This window comes from Xiphophorus maculatus, chromosome 21, assembly GCF_002775205.1.
Source record: "Xiphophorus maculatus strain JP 163 A chromosome 21, X_maculatus-5.0-male, whole genome shotgun sequence".
Taxonomy (NCBI): Eukaryota; Metazoa; Chordata; class Actinopteri; order Cyprinodontiformes; family Poeciliidae; genus Xiphophorus; species Xiphophorus maculatus.
This window is the reverse complement of record NC_036463.1, coordinates 3,948,469-3,975,807: the sequence shown is the minus strand read 5'-3', so window position 1 is coordinate 3,975,807 and position 27,339 is coordinate 3,948,469. Positions and strand designations below refer to the sequence as shown.

The 27,339-nt window shown below is 37.3% G+C and overlaps 1 protein-coding gene across 5 annotated transcripts in view; it reads left to right on the top strand.

Annotated features, from left to right (window-relative positions):
• Positions 1-27,339, top strand: part of dpp6 (dipeptidyl peptidase like 6) — a 301,131-nt gene that overhangs the window by 204,348 nt on the left and 69,444 nt on the right. For all 5 annotated transcript variants that reach the window (XM_023326527.1, XM_023326529.1, XM_023326528.1 and 2 more), the window contains one exon: positions 24,995-25,109. In XM_023326527.1, coding sequence (XP_023182295.1) covers positions 24,995-25,109 — 115 coding nt within the window. The remainder of the gene's footprint in view (positions 1-24,994; positions 25,110-27,339) is intronic.

Sequence of the window (27,339 nt, the reverse complement as noted above, 5' to 3'; positions counted from 1 at the left end):
TTTATTTAAATTACAGAAATGTATTGGGCTTTCCTTTGAGTTGCAGACCAGTATAATAATTTCTTGTACTGTGGTATTGATTAAAATTTGGACCAAGCATTAGCCGCCACCAGAGATGTAGCAATAACAGCAACAAGTCAACATAGTTCCCTTTAATTACAGCTCCTCTGCTGTAGGATTGTGCAGTGCTGTGTAGGCTTGTATAATTAGATGACAAATTGACAAAACAGCATCAATAGCTTTTCCCTCAAGTAATTGACATACTCTATTGATTCCAGTCCAGGAGGCATTCTGCATGAACAAAAACCTCGTTAAACACTTTCTTTCTGCACATAGTGACATCAACAATATGCATGAATGCATACAGTCCTCCACTGCCTTCACCACAGATACTGTTTCAGGCTTTTCTCCTCCTGTTTTTACTCAACCATGCTCAACACCTTCAATTCCTGACCTACCTCTCAGTTCTCCTCTCACCTTCTTCTTTTCTCTTTATTGTTGTGAAGCAGGAGAGTAGAGTGGTGCAGTCCAACCCAATGCCAAGCCGCTCTAAGATGTTCTGAAATACACTCTGGAGGCAACAGTGCAATATTTGCCTCGTCAGGCTCTCTGGGGGTTTGGAGAAGCAGCTCTTTGCCACAAAAGCTTTTCTTCAATTTGTTTGGATTCCCATGTTGATAAGTCAGCTAAAAATACACAAAACCTGCAATATAGTAACTGAATAATACAACAGGGAGCCATGAGGAAGAATTGGACAGAATTCTTTTGTTTTAGATTAAACTTTCTTTCTGCACATTGTGACATCAACAATATGCATGAATGCATACAGTCCTCCACTGCCTTCACCACACAGAAGGCATTTTGTGTGGGACTGAGACTAATCTGACCTTTTTTTTAGGTTAATCTCAGAATTCTGAGGAAAAAAATCTGAATTATGACAATTAAAATGACATTTGACAATTTCTGTAAGCACATCTGAGAAAAGCACTTCTCAAAGGTATTTGAGAAACAGCTGAGAAACTCTCTAAAATGCTAATTTCTGCTTTTTTATCAGTTTAAGCATCAAATGAACCTTAATATTCAACGATACACACAGTGGAAACAATCTTGGCAGTACTGTTGAAGCTAATATCTACAGTCACTCTTATTTACACTCCGGGGGACACAAAGAAAATGAATGTCGCTAATCGATTGGCTGCTTTTACAAACACCAGCCAATAGTGCGACAAGCCGCATTGGGCCAGGGGATTTCAGCTTCCCAAGCTGCATTTATTTTTAAAAATAGAAGAATAAGCAAATGTTCCAGAAATATCTTGGAGCTACTTTACAAAAAAAATCAGCGTTTAAAGTAACGACTGTGGTTTTGATGTTGCCCATCTGATCTCTGAGAACGTTGGAATCCAACTGATCGCCTGCAGAGATCAACCCTTCATCTCTAGTCCTACAAAAACCCGTCTTTTTGTTTTTGACAGTTGATCTTCATCATAAAGCGACTGACCACCGGGTGCGTCTCTGTGTTCAGATCTGATGCCCAGATGGAGAGTTATGCTTGCTTCTTTTCTCTGCATCATCCTTTCCTTTTTCTGTAGCTGGTGGGAGAGCAAACTGCTCCCTTCTTGTGGAAGAAGAGAGGCTATTTTCAGATGGAAGCATCGGCGGTATAGATTGTTAGAAAATGGGGAGTGGAATAAAGAGGAGGGTAAAGAATGAATGTTTTTATTGACAAATCGATTCTGTTGCTGCAGGGTTGTGGTAGAATAAAATGCTGAGTCACTCATAACCAGAACATTTTAAGGATAAATCAAGATACACTCAAGTTAACTTACTGCAACTCATTTATGTTTTCAGTCTACCAATTGGCCGGGCACCTTAATCCTCAGGTGTGACAATCAGGGCTCATTATCTGCAGCCTACTGAGCGTGTCCGTCAAAGCCCAGAGCTTCGTCCGCCTCTCACTTTGCCCTAACTGTTTTGGCACACAGCTGAGGATTTGTTCAGGATCACAGAGTGCTGGTTGTTTTTAGAAGGATCCTTATTTCAGTGCATTCTCCTCACCAATAATTGACTGCTTGGCAACCTGAGTGCCAGGCTTGAATTGAAATGTCAGGCTTTGTGTCAGTGTGGAAAAGCCCAATAGAGGAGCTTAGAGCCACACAGATGGAGACGGTTTGGCCAGCGAAACGACGTGATGAGTGTAATTATCTTTACGAGTGGGATTGCAACAAGCAAACACTGTCTCCTGCAATGATAATGAAGCCTTTGTAAACATTTTTGTTTCACAATTTTCAAGTTACAACCGAAAATTTTGTTGTGTAATTGGGATTTTATGCAAAAGATACAACATAGACAATAGTTGAAGTAGAAGGAAAATGTCAAGTTTTTCTTTTATTTTTTGGTTTGAAATTATTTTTTAGAAGGATCCTTATTTCCCCTCACCAGTAATTGACTGCTTGGCAACCCAAGAGCCAGACTTGGATTGAAATTTCTAAGTTCCAACCACAAACCTTGTTGTTGGGATTTTATGAGACAATATGGACAATAATTTATGTCTATGTTGTGACATCCTTATCCCCTAATGGGGTTTGGAAGGCTGCTGGTGCCTCTCCAACTAACGTTCCGGGCGAGAGGCGGGGTCACCCTGGACAGGTCACCAGTCTGTCGCAGGGCAACACAGAGACAGACAGGACAAACAACCATGCACACACACACACACCCTCACACCTAGGGAGAATTTAGAGAGACCAATTAACCTGACAGTCATGTTTTTGGTAGCTGGAGTACCTGGAGAGAACCCTCACAATGCACAGGGAGAACATGCAGAAAGACCCTGAACCGGGAATCAAACCCAGGACCTTCTTGCTGCACTGTGCAGCCCATGTAAAGTTTTTTTTATTTATTTTTTATTCATAAACGTTTGAAAAGTGAAGTGTGGATTTGTTTCACTACCCCTTTTACTCTGATGTCCATGAATAAAATAACCAACTGGCTTTAGAGGTAATTGGTAAATAGAGTCCAACTGTCCAAATCCATCATATGTGAAGGATGCCGGCGTTTGTTAGAGGATGTTGGTGAACAAACAGCATCATAAAACCAAGGAACACAACAATCAATCAATCAATCAAATTTTATTTGTATAGCACATTTCAGCAGCAAGGCATTTCAAAGTGCTTTACATCATATCAAACACGGAAACACAATGCAACATAGAATCAACAATCAAAACACGACATTAAGTCAAGTTCCATCAATAAATTTGTAATTGATTACGTTTCAAATACAATCCTAAACAGGTGGGTTTTTAGTCAAGTTTGCATCCATAAAAGGATTTACCTGTTACACTCCTACTGTGTTATGTGGAACAAAATACCTATTGCTATTTTTATTCCCACTCACGCTCACAACAGACAGATCATGGAGAAAATTAAGGCTGTTTTCACACCTGATAGTCTGGTAGACTCGGTTTGATTGGGGATCTAAGTTACAACATATGTTACATTTTCAGCTGCTGTGTTTGCTTTCACACTGCACTGTCAGATGAACCAAACTTTTTGAAGAACTTGTTCCCCTCCTCACCTCTGGAGCTGCACCAAGAACCACTGAAGGAAACAAGACAAAAACCTCTGAAGAAGACATTCTTCACAAAATATAAACTAAATGGAGTAGCGTCAGATTTTAGTGGTTGTAGGATTTCTTTTTCATTTTGGTAAAAGACCACGAGCAATTTCTCCCGCTAGCAGTAGACTTGCTTGTTTATTTTGGTTGTATTTACCCAGAATGCCCTGCGCTATAGTCCCCTTCCTGCTTATCTCACAGAGTAACCTGCATCCTAAAAAGTAAATGCAGTAGACCCTCTGGTAGTATAGTTTGAACTATTTTAATGGGTCAAACATCTAGCATGCAGCAGTGGAAAGCGTCTTATTGCTACTCTAGAAGCTAACATCAACGCTCTTCCTTAGGTCAGCTGTTGGAGTTTCAGCCAATCAGTGCAAAGGAAAACGATGCTCCTGGATTGGCTGCTTTGCAAACAAGTCAAGCTTCATCTTCTTCAATAAGCAGGTTTTCTGTAAATAATGTGGAGTTACTAAAATGAGGAAAAAATAGATTGAAAATTGATGTTCAGTCCATTTTTATGGAGCTTGGCAAAAAAAAATTCAGTCTCCTGATGTTCAAAGTTGGCAGGTTCAAACCTTGCAGCTGGAATTGGTTCTGCAAAGTCTCGACTCAGAGGGCCTGATGCACAACAAACCTTTGTTGTCTTCATTTAAAAAATTAAAACCATGCATCATTTCACTCCTGACTGTCAGAATCTGTCAGGTTTTTTTAAATCTCTGGTTCTGCTTTCTGTGAAGAAACATTCCTACAAATTTATGCCATTTTTTACTTTCTGGGAACCTCCTTAATGCATTCACCTTTTCTTATGCTACAGTGTGGTTAGCATGAGGAAAGTGGAGAAAAAATACAAGAGCGCTGGTTTCTGTTTTGGAAAATGTTAGAAGCAGAAATGCAGCAGGCATACAAAGAATCGTCGTCTTCAATATTTTAATATGGAGGCCTAATAGGAATTTCTTTCTTGCTGCCACAAGCTCTGTGTATAAAACAATGCATGCCTCTATTCCTGTTGTTTTATTCATTATTAACGTTGAGCTTGTTTCTACTCCCTTTTACATTGTGGGAAACCTTTTTACAAAGTCTTCAGAATGAAGCCGCAGAGTAATGAAGGAAAAACCAGAGCCGACCCATAAAGGCGCCCAGATTAAGACAAATTAAAACGGCTTTGATCATTTCTGCTAAACATTTTGTGCCCAGTAACAATAACTATCCAAACTGTAATGATTGAAGCGTTAAAAATATAATTTTTTGAAATCTTTCATTGTTTTATTTTGAAAGAGCAATAGTATCTGTTGGTTTCATGCCTTGTTTACGTGAATTACCGATGTGGAGCTTCGAATTACAATAACCTATCCAATAGTAAATTGACACTTTTTATTTTGAAAAGAGCAAGCTTAATTTTGAAATGTTAGCTGTATTTTTTTAGTTAACCTTGTAATGGAGAATCTACGTTTGCAAAAATGTAAACAGGTAAAAATCAAAGCAACTGAAAAAATGACAACTAAGCCCCTTTTCAGGTCTGGTTTAGTCACATTACTATTGAAACAATTGCAAGAATCTTATCAAATTTGACTTTTTTTAAGGGCTTCCTTAAGTTTTATTTTGAAAGGCCAAGCTAATAACTTTTCTTTATATCTGTTTTAGACCATTTTCCTTTGTGGAAATAAATTTTTGCACGTCTAAACTCTGAAATATTAAAGCATTTACTTTGAAAAATGCTCTTTAATGAGCTTTAATTTGAAAGGGCAGCAGCATCCTCTTTTCAGGTTTAGTCACATTAGTAACATGAAACGACTTTTGTAAGGTTCTACCCAGTGACATCTTTGCTTTTATTTTGAAGGGTGTCTTTAATATTGACTTTGAAATTCCAAACTTTTAACTTTTACTCTAATATAGACCCATTTCAAATAGCTAAACTGTGACGTATCAACACTTTTAATTTGTAAATTTAAACTGTGAAGTATCAAAGCTTTTAATTTGTAAAGTGTCTCAAACCTTTATTTTGAAAGGGCAACATAATCACATATTCAGGTCTGGTTCTGTCATGTTAATGTGGAGCCAACCTGCTTAAAGAATTTACTGTGTTACATCTTTAAACTTTTAATTTGAAGGCTATTTTGAAGAGAATGTATGAGTGCTTTATTTTGAAAGACTAACATTTTAGTTTTTTGTCTTTGGCTTGGTCAACTTAGTGCAAATGTTTGTTTCTGAACTAATATATACTATAAATAACTAAAGCTTTTATTTTGAAATGGCAGCATAATTCCCCTTTCTTGTAATTGAACCTACGTTTTCAAGAATTTGATTACATTTAATGTCTATGCTTTTATTTTGAAGGCTATATTTGAGCTTTATTGTGAATAGCCTGATAATTTTAGTTTGAACCCAAAGGTAAATTTATTTTTGCAATTATATATTTTTGAAAGTAGTAATTGTTCCATCTGTTAAGATTTTACATTATATTATATAATTTATTAATCTTTAATAATAATAATAATTAACCATAAAGCAGGTTGCGGTAAATGCAACAAAGATAATGATGTATAGGGAATAATCGAGGGATTCTATTTGGGAATAACCGAGTCAAATAAATGAATAAACTGCTTTTTTTCTGCTTTCTGCAGAAATAAAAGCATAGAGCGAAGCTGAGAGGTGGAGAAGGAGCTGGTAGTCTGAAAACTCATCATTATTGGTGTCAAATCAAAGTGCTGTTCGACTTGAAGCAATCAATGTCAATCCGACAAACTGAGCTTCTTTTGTGACATTAAAACTTTCTTTCCAACATGGAGGCCAGATAGTTGCTCTCTGACACCGAGCAGCTGCAGAAGTTGCCTTCATGTGAAATTGCTGAGTTCGTTGAGGCGGTTTGTTCTTTTTTAAATCCGTGTGACTGGAGTTCTGGGATGATTTATTTCTCTACAGGTTGGAGGTCTTTTCTTACACTTTGCCGGACTTGCAGGCATCCATAACATCTGTGCCAAGGCCTCAGAGAGCTCGTTACGTCTTGCTTTTCAAAAGAAGAGCAGCGGGTTTTCGGCGTCAGGGTCTGCCGTAAAAAAATCTTGAATCGATGAAACGGATCACAAAGCTTTGATTCAACATTTCTGTTAATATTTCCTTCTGATTAATGAGTTTTTTCATGTTTTTGTTACTTTTACTCTTCCGTTTTTGTAAAAATCATCAGTTAGCTCCGAGTTTAGATCAGATTCATGAAGCCTGATTACTATCTGATCGGTAAATTAGAACCTTTCTGACAACATGAAGTAGGTTAAAAAATATCCCTGAAAGCAACACCAGCTAAGAAATACACATATCTGTCTGGAAAGCGATTACCGATTCCTTTATTTGGCTAAAATAAAGTGATTGCACAACTGAATCAAAGAGGAAAACGTTATTTTGTCTTCTGTGTTGTCAAGCAGCAAAGATCTAACAATAAGATCTAATTTCTCTTTGGGATCTATTAAGTATTTTTGAATTGAATTTATCCCTAATTGGTGTCACCCAGATCGAAGAAGCTAAAATATTGTTATTTTGTAATTAATCGTGTTTTGCTCCTACATAGAAAGAACCATTTGAGTTTGACATTTCAGCATTGTGACGTTAGCGTGGAACTAAAACCAATTTGAAAGCGTAGGCATGCCATTTTGAAAAACTCCACCAAAGTGGGCGGAGCTACAAGACACTGACGGTGTGGCTAAGTATGGGCCACACATTTCTAACAGCATCGACTGCCAGAAATGTGTGGTCTGGACAAGGAAAGTCATCTTCTTTTGTTTCAGAAAACGACAAATGTGGCAAGTTTTTTCTTATCGGACATGCTCCACTTTGTGTCCACAGAACAAATGAATCACACGTGGAAAACTGAAAAACTGCCGATCAATGCTCACAATTTCAACTCCCGCCTCGCAGCGGTGGCGTGACTCGCATGGTTTTCTACGCAAACGGCAGACTGTGACATCGACTTTAACCAAGTTGTATCGTTTCAACTGCAGTAGCCACTGTTCAACCCAAAGAGGGCAGCAGTAAGACAGCTTTAGGTTAAATATCGCAGAATTAAATACGTTTATAAGAAAAGGTCACAATTTGCACAGTAACATCAAGATGGGATCCAATTTAAATAGAACGTCACGTTGCGACAGACTGGCGACCTGTCCAGGGTGTACCCCGCCTCTTGCCCGAAACGTAGCTGGAGATGGGCACCAGCAACCCTCCCGACCCCATTAGGGAAAAGGGTGAACAGAAAATGGATGGATGGATGGATGGGTCACGTTCCATCAGCCGCCGTCAGAACACATTATTCTAACTATTTAAACTGTTTATAATTAAGCTAATAAAATTATTTACAAACAGCCACCAGTGAGGATCACATCTCTTTGCCTGGCGCAACTCCCACAGGAAGCTGAGGTTATATTTTTAGCACTGCTTCCTGTTTAATCTGCTGCAGTTTTAATTTCTGAAGGCTTAATTTATCACCTGCCTTTATGGATGCAGCTACATTTTTCGTTTTCTATTTAATTGTGACCAAATTAGGAAGAATTTATTGTATTTGTTCTTTGTCTCTTGAATATAAATTACATTTTCTTTTTTAAATAAATATGTTCATTTTAGGAAAACCCTAATCTCGTGCCGTTATTGCTCACTATGTAGTGAGTAATATCCGACATTTGGGTCATTTTCTCTCGTCATTTATTGATTCACCTGCATTTAATGCTTACAGGTCATTAACACGCATCTTATTCACTAATGGCAATTTGATAGAATAATGTATTTATAATCACGCTGAGATAAATAGTCAAAGTACGCTGACCACATGCTAGCTGATGTTAAAACAACAAGATCAATGCAGGTAACTATGGCAACCAGTGAGAGTGTAAAGGCCGGCCCGGCTCTTTTTGCAGTCAAGTCGCTCACGCATCCTCTGTGTTTACAAACAAATAGTCCCTCCATAGTTTATCAGCAAAAAATAAAAAAGTTAATTTGTGCGTTAGTTACAGATGGTGCTTCAAAACCATCAGAAATAGAACAATTTATTCTGCAAAGAGTGGGCACAACGTTTTCCACAGCCATGTAAAAGACCAGTTTGACCACTTCAGTTTTCTCTCAAGCAGCTTCTGGATTTAAGGAGTGATTACTTCTTCAGTTGGTTCGGTTGGTTTTCCTATAATGAAGGGAAATTTATTCTGACTAAAAAAATAAGAACAGAAGAAAGTTGTAGTAACGGGTTCTTTTTCCACAGCATCGCTTGTTAGAAATGTCAAAATTTCCTATCAGGTATTGTAGAAGTATGGAAAGTGTCCCAACTTTCTAATGTGATGTTTCAGTGAGTGTAGCGTAGGAAGAGCGGTTCGTAGTCTGACATTTTAATGAGCCGTCTGGGTTCAAAGAGGCGTGTTCCCCAACATGGAGCGAGCTGCAGGATCTATAAAACCTCCACAGCAGCCGAGCGCAGAGCAGCCTGCTTGTACTTTCTCTTGTACACACACTGAGGTCACTTTAGCTGTGGAGGCTGTTACATTTACCCAACAATCAGAACAGCAAGCACTCAAACCTCAGATTAATTTCTCTTCGTCTGTTGAAACAGCTGAGTCCACTCTCAAACAGAGAGAAGCAGTGGACCGTGCTGGACGGTACTGTACAGGCTTATCGGTCTTTCTTTAAAAATAAAACGTCTTTATTTCTGTAATAGCCCTGACAAATACAGTTGCATCTTTAAACATTACGGTATAGTCCAAAATGTAGTTTATTCAGTTGATTCCTTCCAGGGATGCACAATGTTATCAGCATGGTATCGGTATGTACCGATATTAGAGGTAAAATTTATTATCCAACATTTCGTCAAAATAACTCACTGATATAAAATGTCTTATTTATGACAAGTCAGTGACAATGTCAAATTTGAATGTTTTGAGTGTCATTGTCTTGGAGAGCAAATGACATGAATAAATGTGCAAGTTGAAAGTGTTAGCCTCCTTTTTAGCATTTGCATTTGGTAGCAGACTAAATTGACAAAGATAATGCAGTATTTTAATTCCACAGTAGAGAAAGCCAGATAGTTTGGTTAAGTAAGCAGGTATAGGAAAAAAATATTGGCATAAATGAAAAATATCGGCATATCGAATATCGACCCAAAATCCCATATCGTGCATCTCTAATTCTTTCCACACAAAATAAAATATTTCAAGTGTTAATTTCAGCTTGTTTCAATGACTTTGGCAAAAAAAAAAAAAAAAACATCTCTTTGACACATTTTCACAGAAATGAGAGCCACGGTTAATCTTTATCAAAATTTGAAGTGTTTGCAGAGGTCATAATAATTATATGTAAACAGTTTGTGTGATTTTTTTTTTTTTTTTTGGAAACGCTTGAATACTCGTTACCAACTGAAACTCTTTCAACCCTGCAGCACAACTTTCCTGAAGGACGGCGTGTTTAACGAGCAGCCATATGGTGAAATGAAGATTGAGCGCAGGCGAGTAATTATTAACGAGTAATTATTTAATAAATACGCCACTTGGAAACTTGTTGAATCGTCCTGGGTTCACTTTTAAGATTTCAAGATATGGCCCTTTTTTTAAATCCGAGAAACGTCAGCAAAGGGTAAATAATAAGTATCACTGCTGTTGTAGTTCATTTTATTTTAATGAAATTCATTTGATAAAAACAGAAATATTAAATACAAGAAAAATACATATTTCTCTACTTTTATTCTAGTTTATGCCCAAATCTGAGTAACTTAAACCTAAGTTTCTCTGCACTCATTTATAGATTATTTTTAGGTTAACGTATTTAGATGTGCATGCTTATTTACTTTTTTCATGTCTTATTTATATTGGGTCATATGGAATTACTTGCATCACACTTAGGTATATATATGTATATATTTTAAACGTTATCTCTTGTAGTTATATTTGTATTATTAACATTTAACACCTTAGATGGAGTAGCTTGTCAACGAATACGCAAAATATATTCTACTCCATTTTTTATTATTATTTTTGCAAAATTAAAGCGAGAATGGGTGCCACAGACTTTCCGTTGAATTTACCTCTGGACTTTGACTGGGCCATTTTTGCTTGTGAATGTGCTTTGAAATGTAGGGAAGTATTTAGCTGCCAAAGCTTGGGAAAAAAACAATAAAAAATCAGGAGTGGTGTCTCAAAACGAGATGCGAAACTTGTTAAAACAAGAACGTTTCTCTTTGTAACGCAACAAATTTTATATCATAATAAGGAAACATTTGCTGGTTTTAATGAGATATAATACAAATAGTTAAAGAGGCATAACTGACTCTCCTTACATTGTTTGCTTTGGATTACATCTAAAAATCCCAACAGGTGTTGATGTTTAACTTTTACAATGTATCTTATTTAAAAAATAAAATATTTTTGGTTTTAATGAGATATAAATTTTGCATTTAAGCGTTTTTAGTAGCGGTCTTGATTATTCGCAGACATCAGCTCTAACTCTGTAAATACTAAGAGTCCAGTTTACTTTCTAATGCCTTGTGAATATTAAACATGACATAAAAGCTGTTTGAAAGCTAAAGCTCTCTAATATTGTTGAGAACTGATCATAATTTATTCATCAGCATCTATCTGTAGATGGTCGCAGTCAAATGAACAAGAGGCCAAGATGGAGGCAGAACTGAAGAGAGAAGCAGGGTGAAATAATTTCAGTAACAGTATAAAGTGTTTACTGCGTCTTCTCGATCTCCAAATGGAAGAAAAGACTCAGCAGATAGAAAATAGATTTAAATAACAAACTTGAAGTTTCATTTTAACATAAAATATACGGTAGGTCTTGGCCTTCAACCTCATAGATTTGGAGTTTATTGCCAAAGATAATTTGATTAAAAGAAAAGCAAAAATATACAAAGATCTGAGCGGCAACTACAGGAAGTGTGATTTTCTGGAAGGTTTTATTTTACGGTGAATCTCATCTCATTTCCTACCAGAACAAAACAATTAGATTTTTAAAGAAAATCTGCCTGGGATGTGAATAATTTTGGTTTAATTGCAGTTGATTGTTTTCTTGTGAAAGGGAAGTTTTTCCTCTCCACTGTCGCTCCATGCATGCTCAATGACTTGATGCAATCTGCTGTCTTTTCTTAAACTATTTGAAAAATTAACTGAGTAGCATTCAGCTTCTATGCACCACAAATGTGGAACAAACTTCCAGAAAGCTGCAGAACAGCTGAAACACTGAGTTCCTATAAAACCCAGCATGTTCAGAATTAAGTCACTGGAACGTTGACAACATATTTGATTTGTTTTAATGATTTTGATGATGGTACATGACAAAATGTAAAGTTTACTCTTTTCTCAACTAAGACAGACCGGTTTACCTGCTGATAGACTCTCCCACCTGAGCTGTGAAGCTCTGCAGCTCATCCAGAGTTACAGTACTGTCTCTTAGTTTAGATGGACTAAACTAAGTAATTCTCTTCCTGTTTTGTTCACAGAATGGCTTGATTTATATTGGGATTCAGTTTTAAATGAGACTTTTGAAGGTTATTGATTTTTTTTCAAGACTATTACGAATTCTAACCTGACTAATTTATTTATTATTGTTAAGTGCTACGTTTTGTTGGTCCGTCTTTGCTTGTAATGAGACAAAATGTGACAAAAGCTAAAGGAACATGCCTGTTTCTGCAAAGTCGCTGTGGAAATGTGACGATATGGCCACACAAGCATATTGAATGGACGAGAAGTCCATGTTTGGACTCTGCAGTGCCCAGAAAAGCAATCATGTCCTTTTCCCGTCCTTCGGGTTTTTGCAGAAAACTTGCTGTGCCCTCAGTGTGGTGGCCATAATATGTGACCTCACTTATAAATGCGTAACCACCCTCCTCTGTTTGAAAGCGGAGCAAGATCCCCAAGCATTGCTGGTGTTATTCTGTTGCAGGTGAAATCAGGTGATTTTCATTTTTATTCTCAGCAGAAAGAAAAATACTTTCTCTTCAGCATCGGGGCCTTTGTCGCTCTGAGAGCTCTTCAGCCAAACACTCTGATATGAAAGAGACTGGGAGTCTATTCTGTGGACATCAATGGTCATATTTTCCTGTCTGAGGAAGGGATAAAAAAAAACACAGCAGGCCAGAAAGCATTAGCCTGGATAAACATCAACAAGAGCAGCAGCCTCTTTTTATTAGCCCCCCGCTCCTGGAAGCATTGGGTTGTGGGGCGTTTTATTTCCCGGAAGCGAGCGCGGCGGCTGGCGCTGCCGCATATTGTTTCCATGACTGCAATTTATTTTGCAGGAGGGCGACAACAAGTGTGTGTTATTGAATGAAGGCTGATAGATAAGAACAATAGGGAAAGATGCTTTTCAATTTGAAATTGGGCTGTAGAGATGCGGCACACGCTGGCGCTGCCGCCTGGCCGCGGTGAATACCAATGGCAGTGGGTGTGGGCTGTGGGGACAAACAGCACTCTGCAGTGAAGTGCTCCCTCCAGTCTGTATCCGCTCTGTATTCCACCCCACTCGCCGTTTTCCACAGTGGCTCAGATGACTTTCTAGTTAGTTTGCAGATGGAAAGTTTCCATGCAAAAACACTCGAGTGAGCTTGAGCAGCAGCAAACCTGCATCTCATAAAACTTAAGTGGCAGGTGAGCAGATAAAAAGAGTAAACTGATCTTTATGCAACCAATACTCTGAGTGGTGGGAGGTGAATTTCCTTTTGTGCCCTCCTGACTTCGAGCAGCCACAGCTGGAAGGAACCGATCTCTGGATTGGAGGCTCTTTGCTCATAATTTGGAGTTGTAACGTACGGCAGTGGCGGAGGGTGTTACGGGCTTAAAGTTTTACAGCAATATTTTGTCATACGATTGTGATAACCATACAAAATGGCAGTATGACTCAGCAATCACTGCCCCACAAGGACAAATACGGCTCTTTAAAAACATTCTCATTTGTAATATGCTTCTTTAGGACACCAGTCACATAAAGAAGTGTGATTTTTATGACTGTATTTAAGCATATTTTCAAATTAATTAATATTTATTGACACTTTTAATGAAAAAGCAAAGGAGAAAAATGGCAACAAAAAATAACAATCCAGGCAATACCCACAGTTTCAGTGGCTTTTAAACATTAAAAATTGGAATTTGTCATGACAAGAATAAATCAATATTTTTATTATATAAAAATTTATCACGATAAATAATAAACATTGCAATAAATGCCAACCTCCGATTCATAAACTATCTAAATTCTCCTGATTTGTCTCCTCTTCTGCTCACCCTGCAGGTTTTCTTTAGGATGTACGTCTGAAAACCGAAAAGGTCGTAAAAAAATGCTTTCTTCAGGGCCCTTAAAAAGTCTTAAATTCATATATCTAAAATTAAGGCAATAAAAAGTCTTAAATTTGTGTAAAATGTAGTTGAACTATAAATAGGTTAATAAGATATCTTAATTTTTTATCATTATAATGTGGAGTGGGTTTTTTTTTCTTGCGAGACGTTTTTGTCAGGTAAAAGTTTAAGTCACATGCTAATAAACCCTAGCTAACTAGCTAGCTTTTTGCGTCAGCAGACTAATAAGTGTAACTGTTTACAAAACAATTTTAATCTCTCTCTATACATGTTTATGTGTAAGTATTCTAGATTTGTTTTGATACAGGACTTAAATTGTATTCATCACGGTTCTGAAGAGGTCTTAAAGACTTAAATTGTAGTTGCTAAAGCCTGTTTTTGTTGATTTAACCAAGTGAAAGCCCATTTTAAGTCGTCGAGTAGACACTTAAAGCAATTTAAAATATATTTGTATTTCAAAGAGCAAGTGATGCCATGCTGTCTAAGAAATTTCCCAGGGCTTTTCCTAGCAGCGGGGTTTGTCCTCTACTGTACTTAAAAGTAGGCATGGAATAATTTCCAACACACTCATCCTCTGTTTCATAGCAGAAACACCTGGAGCTGAAACTTTCTCATGTGAAAAGAGCAAATATTTTTGTTGATTTTCAGATTTTTGATGGTAGGGCAGACGTTTTCCTTCATGCTATGTGTCATTTCCAACTAAAGGCTTTTCAAAGAGTGGCAGACAGAGCGATGTGCCTGTTCTTGGTTTCTTTGGAAACTGTTATTTTCTGATAAGAGCTCAACAGACTGAATCTAACGACTGCTTATGCACATTCACCACTTCAGGTTTTGCACCTAATTGAAGCCTTATCCACTGTTTACACAGAGAAACAGAAACCATTAATGATAAACGTGTTTGGTTCCCAGTCTTTGGGGTAAAACTTGTGCAAACAGTTTGCTGTTTGGTGATCTGTTTATGGAGTGCATGCGTTTTAAGTTAACACTGTGGATTTGCCTTCTGAGGTGTTGAGATGGAAAAACTGCAGGCAGTGATATTGACTTAACCCACACAGGTTATTATAGAGTTTGTCGTCTGTAATCTATGTGGATCTAATTTAAATAACAGAGGATAAGTTTCAGATTTTCAAACCTTGGAGAAACTAATTGTGTCGTCTTCCTCTTTCCTGACATTTCTAAAACTCATCCTCAGTCCAAAGTATCCACAATACTTTCTGTGGACATGTCAAAAAACATTTCAGGCTGAAAGCCAACATGTTGTCTTATCTGAGGAACTTTATGCTCACAAACACTACAGCTGGTTTTTAGGCAATATAGAAATGTTTAGTTTATTTACATTTAGCTGCAGCATCGTACAGGAGTCCACACATCACTTCATTAAATTACTAAAACATGTTTTAGAAATGAAAGAAAAACAAATAAAAAAACATATTTTTTTTATAAGTTATATATTTCCAAATAAGTCGTCAACTGAAAAAACATCCCAGCAAAAAGGTCTCATACATAAAAAAATAAATACATTTGCTCTTTAATCTCTTCGGTTCTGCCTGCGACTTGATCTCTTGACCTTTTGTGAGTGGAACCGTCTACAGACGGATTTAGATGAATAAATTATGATCAGTTCTCAACAAAGTCAGACAGAGTCAAACTGCTTTAATGTCATGTTTAGTATTCAAAGGAAGCTGAGATGATACAGTGGATTTTAGTTTGAATCTTTTTAACCAAAGTAACTTAACTGTAGGTGTCAAAATGACATCTTTTTCTCATATCTTGCATATATTTAAGACAACATTTTAATGAATTACTACAATAAAGCTACATATAAAAAGATGAAAGTAATAAAAGTTGAAAGTTGTTACTACTTGGTATATATATATTTTGTATTCTCCATTTTTTACACAGCACTAAGCAAATTAATTGCATAAACTGAATGTAAGAGCAAATTACGTTTACGTTCTAACAGTTTTTTGACATTTAATGGTCCTTAAACAGTAGCTGCACAAAAAGCTAAACTGAGGAATAACTCGGGTTATTTCCCACCCTGAGAGATAAACGTAGATCTTTTGTTGAGCAGAGCCTCATAAAGTTTTGCTCATATACTTTTCCTCATCTGACTGACGCGGAGACGCTCACCGCTGCGTGGAAAGGTGACGAAACGAGTAGAAACTCACTCTGGCTGTATTGTTTTTTGTTTTCCTAAGAAGAAGAATCTGTGTGAGGACTGACAAATTGAAATTTGCCCTCATGCGTTATGCATGAGATGCAAGCAGGGGACGCGCTCCCCATGCGCGTGTGCCTCATCGCTTGCTTAGCTGTGTCATTAAGTGTTTACCATGCAGAAGAGCTATAGCCATAGGGATAAATACCCTGTTTATTTCAACTGTTTCCATAGTGATGATCAAGCAGACTAAATGTGATTAATTGCCTCTGCACAATGTGGACTGGCATATAAAGGAGCCCTGAATTTATAGGACTGTAAAAATCATATTTATAGATAAAATATGATGTTTTCCTTTTTACTTTGTTGAATATTCATTGCTGTATTAAAAACAAGCAGATTTCAGACGGAAGAGAGAGGTCAGGTGCTCTCTAATGGACTGGAAGAGATTCATACTCAAATCAAACAAATCAGGTGGGAAAACCTCAAAAAGTAACATTTGCATCCACACACACACCCCGTCCGGTTGTAAATTAGCTCTCTCCTGTCTTGGAAAACAAATAAGACAGCTTGTCTGTTTGCAGCCCATTGCTGCGCCCGGCATGGACAAGAATGACAAGCCTGCCTAGAGGAATTCGGATGCTTTTTGACCTGTGAAACACAGATAAACCCAGGCGAGTTCGATTTTTAAATCTTTAATTTAAAGAAAAACAAACCAGGGTGAGAGGGGAAACGGAAAAGGAAACTGAGAAAAAAAATTTAAATTATAGAAGGGAGAAGATTTCAGATTAATGTGTTCATGGTTCTGCAGAAATCAAGTCGGTTTGAGGAGGATTAAACAAGCGGAGATACTAAATCCCTCAATTTTGGGCCTGGACCACATCTTCTACTCAGAAATTAAACTAAGAAACTTTTAGAGAGAGAAACTGAAACCATCAGATAATAAGCTCTGCTTTAATCATTAACCCTTTCATTGCCAAGCGTTTATTTATTTTCCGTCACTGAGAGGCGGATACAACTCCCAGCACAAAACATTTAATTATTATATAATTATATGTACATGGCAATGTTATTATTTTGTTTTATAACAACTGTAACTGTTGTCTTTGTGTAAGAGTGGCAAGAAGAAAGCTGTTGTTCAAACATGCTGAAGTTGTGCTGCTCAGATGTATTGTTACAATAAATTTAAATTAACAATATTTAAAATCCCTTAAGAGCAACTAATCTCCAAATAAACTTTGTTTTTCAGATGAAACTTTTTAATTGGACTTTTGGAGAGGCATTTTTATTGGGATATTTTTGTGTTAGTGCTAGACGCTTTTGTGTAGAATAAACAAAAAGTCAGTATAGGGGCCTGGAAAGTTGCTAAACATAGCAACAATATATTTAGTGACAAAATATAATTAAGTTGAGGGGTGGGCGATATGGACTTAGATTATTATTGCGATATTTTGCGATAATAAGGATAATAAAAAATAATTTAAATTACTTATTTTTTGTAGGTAACTGTAGGGCTGTGACTGCAATAATAAAGCCACAAACACAAATACTGTTCTTGAAAAACACCCATTTGAAACAATTACTTTAAAAAAGGTTGATTTATATCACTGCACTGCACACCGTAACAGCATTTAACCATATTTTCAAATTTATTGATACTCTAGCGGATTAAAAAGCGAAAATAACATTTCCGATCATACTGTTTTGTATTTGTAATTTACAATAATTGAAATCTATCAGGGAAATTTTGCAAAATTTACACCATAAATGATATACAATATGCCCGCCCCAACTTTCCACTCATCTCCATTTTAGACCATCCTCTCATTGTATTTTGACCCCGCCCACTTTTGGGGGCGGGGTTTTATTTTTACATGGTTCCACTTTAAAAGCATTTTTCAATAAATATCAAAGCATTTGAAAACATGATTAAATGCAGGTACTGTGAGCAGCTTAGTGGTAAATATCAATTTATTTTTATGAAACTAGTGTCCTCATGAAGTTCATTTTGAATGGATATGGGTTTTTTTAAACTTGATTTGATCATTTGAATTATCTAAAAAGAATGCAAAAAAGTACGTTTTTTTTATCATCTTATTGTTATTTCTGTAATACCACAAAATGTAGCAATCAAATGACAATAAATGACTCTAAACACAGAGAAATGCAATAGTATAATTTAGATAAAAGCTTATAAATGTGCTAAAATGGTCCAGTGAAAGCCAAGACCTAAATCCAACTGAGAAATTATGCCAGTTTTTGGCAAGAAAGTTGGGAAGGATACGATCTCCATTCAGTCTGACTGAGCCAGAGCTTTTAATCAGAGAAAAATCTGCCAGAAATGACAGAATCGAGATGTGAAAAGCTGGTAGAGACATTCCCAAGAAGTTACTTCGTTACTGCAAGATCTCGTTATGCCTCGACTGGAGGGAAAAAAAACAAAAAAACGTCTGTGTGTAATTTAATCTATCATTCTGTTTTTGTCTCTTATCGGTACACCTCAGTGTTTAAAGCCATACATCTACAAAAGTTTCTCAAAGAGAAAGCCTTTCATAAACCCTCAGGCATCCTTAGTTCCTATTAAATTTGTAGAGTAAAAGACTTTTATCTTCCTCCATTTCTCCCAGCTACATGTTTCAGTCTACATCTGAGCTGAGAGACATGGTTCTTATTATTTTATGAGCTGGATCTCTTTCCCAATTGTCTGGGCCCTGTTGCAAGTTTGATCCGTTCAGTTGGCAGCTTGTGCGAGCGAACAGCAGGTGTCTGTCAGAGCGTCAGGGAAGAAGTCCTTATTCTCTGCAGATCGACTCCTGGCGTAGTGCTGCTGCACTCTGAGATTTTCTTTGCAGAGGAATGCTCCTCTCTTTATTTGCTGCAGTCTCCTTGAATGGCAGTTCTCTCCACTGATGTGGTTTTCCCTGCATTGTCGTACAACCGGCTTAAAATATAAAATATGAACAATACCAGAAATCCAGGTTGCATTCAGTAGGTTGCAGATATCTTCTACAGTTAAGCACTAATTATTCACACTGTAATGTTTTTAGAGACGTTATCTTCTCGTCTTCAGGTAAAATACATGAAGTCAGTTTAGCATCATAAAGCTAACATGATTGTAGCCTGCTATCAGCCTGTTATTAGCTGTGTTTCCTTTATACATGTGCCCAAAATTTTGTCAATATTCCGCCAATGTTGAAAAAATACGATTTTGCGAATGTGGTGTTTCTACTAAATAAGAAACGCAATTAAAACCTCGTGAATAAGTTTGTTCATGCAGTAAGTCATTAAAAAACATGGCGTCCAACGTTCTGCCAACTATGTATAGATTCATGTAAAATTCTATATAAATAAGACAATATTTTCATGAATTTTCATGAAATATAAAAATTATAAACGTATAAATTACATTTTATAAATTGATCGCATAATTATGCAATCGAAGTGAAAATGAGCTTGATAAATTCCATTCTGGTGATCAATATTTTTATAATAATCATTTTGTTTATGGTTTTGGTTGTGTGTGTGTCTTTTATTTCTGTTTTATTTATTGTTTTTTAAATTATCTTCCAGTTTAAGTTATTGGTCTGGTTACTGGTGGAAAACTATATTTCTTTAAAATGGTCTAAAAACAACATTATTATTGTTTATCACAATAGTTTCAGGGATAATTTATTGTCCAGCTAAATTAGATATTTTTGACATGCTCTTAGTCAAATTTGGGTTAACTTATTAATCGATATCTAGTGAGGACCGTCTAATCCTGTCTGAATGAAGGCTCATCACTGTCACTGATCAAGAGTTTCGTAGACAGTTCACTGAGGTCCAGACATTTTTGTACATTCAGAAAAGCAGTGGGGTGAAAACACACCCCTGTGGGATGCCAGTGCTGATGCTGCTGTCGGTCAATCAGGAATCTGGTGATGCACTGACAGTTCTCTGACATACAATACCTCAAACTTCAACAACTCACATCGAGATAACAGACATCATCCTGTTTTCTTCTGACTGTGGAGCATAAAGTCTTCATAAAGCAACTGTGCCCTTTCTATTTCCACAGTCGGAGACAGACGGCCTACGTTTGCAGCTTGACTAATTAGAAACAGAGTTCAGCCGACAGCCAATTAAGACTAAACAAGCACCTGAAGCTGCAAAACAGCTAGAATAGCTCTTATTTGTCACTAATAAACTAAACAGTTTTTCAAAAAGAGAAATTGTACCAACACAGTATAATGTTTTAAATTATGCTAACAACAAGGCTGCTGAAAAAGGAGCAAAATTAGCTTTCTGTGTTAATCCTGAGGGCTAATCACTGAACTCAGGAAAACAGACAGGCTGAAAACCTTGCCTAACCTTCCCAATCCCCCCTCTATGATCTATAATTATAATAACAAATGGACTAATTAGCCAGACCTGATGTGCTGAAGTAATGTAGAGGTGATTACAAGCGACCGGCAGGAACAAGAATAAAAAAAAAAGACCGATGAGAAGGAGAAGAAAAAAAGGAACAAGTGGCACCTCAGACCTTGCCGGAACATTGAATAAATAAAATGTTAAGAGACTGAAGGGAAGATTCGCTGACAGGAAGGGTTGAAGCGTGACCAAAACATGACAGAGAGGGTGCAGAAGTGTGAGGGATACAGCCCCAAACCTGAATAAAAACAAGATCCCAGTCTGTTTCAGTTCTCACCAACTGTCATGTGCGAATGTGCAGAGTGAGCACAGACATTACTGCTGTTTATTCAAGCCACAGAGTGTGAAACATGACACCGAGCCAGGGGTGAGTCTGGTGCTGCTGCATGCTGAAAAAGGGAAAATAGAGATCTGTTTCCATCACTTTACAGGTCAACCTTTATTCTCTATACATTCACTCAAAGCAAGGGTTCTAAAACGCAAATAAAAGATACACAGAACACAAACACTAAATACATACAAATATATTCACTCCATTCAATTATGTGATTTTCCCCCGTTCCTATTCTTTTATACAAATCATATCGCAATGTATCGTTACCGCCACCCATCACAATATATATTGTGATAAGAATTTTATGCAATATCGCACATTTCCTAATATTAAGGTATATTTGGTATTTGAACTTTTAAAATAGACAGTTTTAAGCGATTTTACCATGGGTCTGAAGTAGGGTGGTAATGATTCCTCAAATTATTTGAGTAACTCGATTATTAACATTTCTTGAGGAAAATTTATCTGCCTCAAAGTTTAATTAAATTATGTTTTATTAATTAGCGCACTGTGTTCTGGCTGGATGATTATTTATATTGCGCAACGTTCTCACTTCCGTTTGAGTTGTTGACTAAAGCCAAATGTTTGCAGCATAACGTCCAATTTTCAAGTCCAGTCTGGGAGGATTTCACTAATGTCCGGGTTTTTATAGTTTTTTTGTGGGGGACCAGTAAGCATCCTTAAAATAACTGGCGTGATGATTGGAGTACGGCGGCTTTTCTCCTGCTGGAGTTGCTGCCTGGTGGCAGTGAAGAGCGCGGCGGGTGTATCTATACAGGTGAACAGATAAACTGAACACGGCAGGGGGCAGTTATGTAGGTGATGCTTATTGCAAGTGTAGATTCACAGACGAACCCTAAAATAAATTTCATATCACCCCAGTCTCAACAAATGTGTGGTGGAGTGCGTCATGGCGGTACATAGCTGGTAGATGTGTTTCTTTGTGTGACGAACGAAGGAGTCAAATCCCGTCGCTAACATGGACACAAAGCTATAAATGTCTGGTCAAGGTGAGAGTTCATTTATTAAATTGCCTGAACATAAAAACATGAACTAAAGACTGGAGTATAGACATTTTTATAAGCGTATTTGTGAGCCTGCCTCTTTATTAATGAATATAATTTCAGATTTTTGTATAACTTTTCTTTGGGTTAACTTAGAAAGTGAGCTATTACTATTATTATAAGTAAATTTTCTAAACTACTAGTCTGAAGTATTGGTAGTGTTTAGCTTCTTTTGCAGCTTTGGTCTTTGACCTCCAGAGGTTTACAGTGTAAAATAATAATAAACATGTTTTATCAGTCTAGTAGCAGGAGGAATAATTGTTTCTTTTCATTGTTTTATAGTTCAACACATAAAGATTGTGAGCTAAATTGTAAAGGTCAGCCAAAACACACAGCTCTAGTTATTAGCCTATGAAAGGAAATCAAACTCAACACTGTAAACCCAGCAGACCTCACAGATGTATCGCATCAGAATCCAAGTCCTAATAACCTTCTCCTTCTTGTGTCTGCTTGATGTGTCCTTCTTGGACATCAAATAAGCGTACCACTAACGAACTGGTTCTTGGTTTTAATGAATGTGGGTAATGGACAGTCTGGGCCTGATTGCCCTTATCTGCAGACTAATGATTTCCTGGGCTCTTTTCAATTATGTTGGGAAAGAGGTCACTAAAAGGTTTGTTTCTCAGCTCAGCCATTCAGCTTCATTAAAGCCTCGGTGTGTATTCATTAACACCGCAGTCATAGGTCCCTGAAGTGTGTGCTCCGCTTCGACATTTTCTCCTTTACAAATAGATTAAAAAACGTATTAATCCTGCTCTAACAGTTTATACTTGATGAGGCTTTTGGCAGATTCCCTGCTATTAATGATTTAGCGCTTGGGAGACATTCAGGACTTATTGGTGGGCTCAAGTTTTTTCATAAACATCTTGCATAATTTTTCATCTTTCTACCTTTTGTCACGTTACTACAACAAACATCATTGTAGTTTGTCTAGATTTTAGCCTCCTTTACGTTGATATCCCCATCTAAAATTATTTTAAACCTTATATGTCGTCTAATTTGGTCTAGTTTACAGTGCAAATATCTTGAAATAAGACCAAATTAACTTGCAAGTGACTTTTCAGCAAGATGTAGGCTCTTGTTTTAAGTCAATAATTCCTTAAAGTACATGAAAATGTACTAGTTATAATTGAAATAATTTGCCAGTGGAACTACAGTAGTTCTCAATATGAAGGAAATATTGACTTAAAACAAGCTTATATATTTAACTGAAGAGTCACTTGTGAGTTAGTTTTGTCTTATTCCAAGTGTACTAAGATATTTTCACTAGAAACTAGACCAAAAATACTTGGTAAAATTTTGTATTTTTGCAGCACAAAAACACAAAATCTTAGCTAATACACAGGATTCAGGGGTTAGTAGTTAGAGTTTATCCAATTGGGATTTGTTCTCAAAATCAGAGAACAAATATTGAAAGTGTTTTTTAGTTGTGATTCTGCACATATTGATATTGTCATAATGTTTGCATTTCAGAATGTGTAACACAAATACATTGTTAGTTTATTATTATAATATTATTTAACTGTGATTTGCATACAGTTAAATAATATTTGATGTGTCTGCTGTACGACTTTAAGGAATCTTTGACTACCCTGCGCATCCATTTTTCTTTGGAACATAACTTGTATTGTTAGCGTAAACTTTGCAAATTTGCAGATTTTTTTTGTGGAGTATATCTTAAATATTCAAGAGAAAATGAAGACCCAATGCTTCTTGACATGCCAATGGCTGCCATTTGCAAACCAGCTAATTATTTTTCTTGGGTTTGAGTGGCTGAACCCCAAAGAGTGGAGATAAGAGAAACTGTAGATGTTAGCTTCTGCGCTAGTGCTAAGACGATCTACACTGTTTATATTAATGCATATTCAATTGTATTTGTTGTCTAATGTCTTAAAGTAGGAAGTTATCATTTTGATAGGGAGTCTGATGTATTCTCGGTATCTGTGGCCCTTAACCTGGTCACTGGATTTTATTTAGGGCTTTCATAGTAAAGGGGGATGAATCATTTCCTTTGAGTTCACAACCATTCTCTACTTTTTGTTTTTAAATTCATCGATTTGTGCACACAGAACAAACTTTACAGACCAACAAATTAGTGCAAAATAACTGGATAAGAGAATGAATAACAACAACAAAAATGTGAAGAGACATGAATGCTCTTATAGTTTTCACTATTCATTGTTTCTGCTGATGTTTTATACATAAAGTTTGAATATAATCTTGAATTTTCTTGTACAAGACATTTTAAAAAGTATCAGTAACAGAAAATTGGTGAGATTAATTCATTTGTCATCGGCGTACCGACCAATAGCTTTGGTTTAACTTTAGACAAGGTTTGACACCAGGCTTTACGAAGACAAAGCAGAGGCCGTAACAGCTTCCCAATGGAAACTTAGAGTACACTCATAATAATAAGCTGCTGACTGCACTGTTTGGAAATTTTCTGTAATAAATTGAGCAAATTTACTGCTTGCTTAGTAATTTCCCAGAACCACCTGCTGCAGATCACCATGTGTCAAATCCATTTAATTCTGTTTTGCTTTGGGTATAAATACACCTCCTTAAGTTGCTCCATGTTGTTCCGGGAGAGTTGCTCTGTTTAGTTTTAGCTTTTAAAGAGCCATTCCTCATAGAGAACAACACCAAACCCCAATCAGCTCGTTGCTCTTTGGATTCATAGGTCAGGCAGATAAAATATGCCTCAAGGTTGCTCATTACTCAGAGCCGTTTTGCGAGCCCCCAAAGCTTCCTCTCTGCACCATCACCAAGCGTTGCAATTCACCGACGTGTCATGAGCTCCATTTTTATCTGTCACATTCGTTTGCGTGTGATGGCTGCTGATGCTCGGCTCATTAAGGATTCTCTCCCCTCCTCCTCCTCCCGCTGCCGTTGCTGCCGCCACGTCTCCTTGAGAAGCTGCGACTCTGACTCATGTTCGTCCTTGACTCACACCCCAATCTCGTCTTCCCAGGAGCGTTTACGTATCATCCGCTGTTTTGATGTTGCTCTTTTAGTTTCTCTTGTTCGTTTTCTCTTTTTTTTGCCCTAATTAGCTTCATGTTATCGTTCACTGATGAGCTTTCTTCTCCTCTTTCGTCTTCTGCAGGAGCTGGTGGGCAGCAACCCTCCGCAGAGGAACTGGAAGGGAATAGCGATCGCCCTCCTTGTCATTCTGGTCATCTGCTCGCTGATCGTCACCTCCGTCATCCTGTTGACACCAGGTACAGCAATGGGTGGGGGTGGGGCCCCGCCACAGCGTGCGCTCCACATCGCTCTGTTTACACAGCCATTGTTATGCACAGACATGCCCATTAGAGTTCACAATCAATCTCCTCACAAACAATGGAGCGAACAAAGTGCCGGCGTCTTGCTGACTCCGTCCACTGAGGTGTTTACACTCGCCCTCCCTCCCGGTTTCCACGTGAACGTTTTCCCTTTAACAGATGTAGTCAAGGTCAGGGAACTTCATTAAGCTCAGCTGGTGCAGCATCACTTCCTTCCCAACAAGCCCATGTGCCTCTTTTGACTGAAGTGTGTAATTTGGATGGATATGTCTTTGTTTAGTTGTTTTAAACCCTCTGAGTTTCATTTGTGGCTGACCTTGAGTGTCTTTTTAAAAAATGTTTTTATAAAAGTTTAATCAGACGACCATCTGTTTGCATTCAGGCCCATAAAGCTCCTGGATACGGTTTTATGCACTGCAGGAGTCAAATCAGGTTAATGTGGCCTTCATCGTGCGCTCACTAGAATTAATTTACAACGACAATAAGCAAAAAGTGACCTTGTTCGTCCACAGGGTCACAGCGGGGTTTCCGGCAGTGCAGTTCAATCATTCTGGAGAACTAAACGGGAAATGGACTGAACTTACACAGAACTTTTCTAGTCGTCCCGACTTTTCACCCTTACACACTCACACGCATTTATATGCAGATGAATTGAATCTGAAGCCTTTTTCCCCACTGAGTGTTTAACGTATTTAAGTTAAACACTTAAATATTAAAAGTGAGTTTTTGCTCAATTTTGAATTTTGTGTTCCTGGAGTCCAAATGCTCCAGATTACACATCATCATAAATTATGGTTTGTATGTGGAACCTGACAGTTTTTATTTTTATTTTTTATTATAATGTATTCTATCTTGATGTTTTCTATTCACGTCTTTCTTGTTCTTTTGTTTATTTATTTATTTCTTAATTACAGTATATTGAGCCTGTAACATCTGGCAGGGCCATAAACAATGTAAATTAGTGTTGGATGTAATTGGATGCATTTACATTTGTGCTGTTCAAAATGTTCATTAATGCACAATGTCCCTCTGATATAAATAAACAAACAGGCTCATGTATATTTTTATAAATATAAATTTTTTAGCAGGGATGTTTTATTTTTGTTGGTTGGGCAACAAATTGTCCCGTTAATTATTGCTAATTTTTGTTTTGATAATATTTTCAACTAATATATTGACAATGACATAATGAAAGTTTGTTTTCTCAATAAGGGTTGCACCAATTAGTCGACTAGTCGATTCTTTTCTCTTCAATGACTTTTTTCTGGGCCAGTCGACTAGTCGCAATCACGTGACAAAACTGATTTTTTCCAAGGAAATGAAAGAAGGTGAACTAGATGAGTTTGTCAGAAAGCTCAAATTGTATAAAAATGTAAATAATTCACCAAAGAGAAACTGAAAATTTCAGCATAGACTACCGCAACAGGGGCGTTCTGTGGTGCAATGGTTAGCGCGGCGCCCCACATATAGAGACTGTAGACCGGGGTAGTCTGGAGTCCGACTCCCGTCCTCGGTTCGCTGGGCCCAGGCCTCTCTCCCCCGCTCCGCTCTCTCTGCCCCCTTGCAGTCAGATTGCTGTCAAATAAACTAGTGCCTAAAACAACACAAAACAACTGTTTGACAACATCTGGAAACTAAGTCCGAGCTTCATCCTGAGGATCTGATAGAGGCGATCTCTGCCACCATCTGCATGTCTGTTCATCCCGCAGAGAGCCGCTGCTGAGTCAGCGGAGCTTCCTGCTGCGCATTGGGTGGAGGAGAAGCAGGTGGCTTCATTGAATTCAACTGTACCCAAACGGGATCCGTTCGTAATACGTTTGGTTTGTGATGTTCCAAAAGCACCATTGTGGTCAGTGTAATAATTTGACTCCCATACATGCAGCTATCCAGAGATCATCAGTATCAGCTGTTTGAAAAAAAAAAGAAAGAAAAAAGTCAAGCCCGACTTTGTGCAACGAACTTTTCTCCGCTGCTCACGAAAAATGATCTGTTTATAGCTATTTTGATTCTGCTTAATAGACTTAGTAAAAGTTTAATGCAGGTCATGTTAGCTAAATGATAACTAGCTAATGCCGATATCACGTTAAACTTGTTAGCAAGAATAGGCTACTAATATTGTTGTTATCTATTAGTAACAAATGTAACCGGTGAGTAATACTGGTTACAT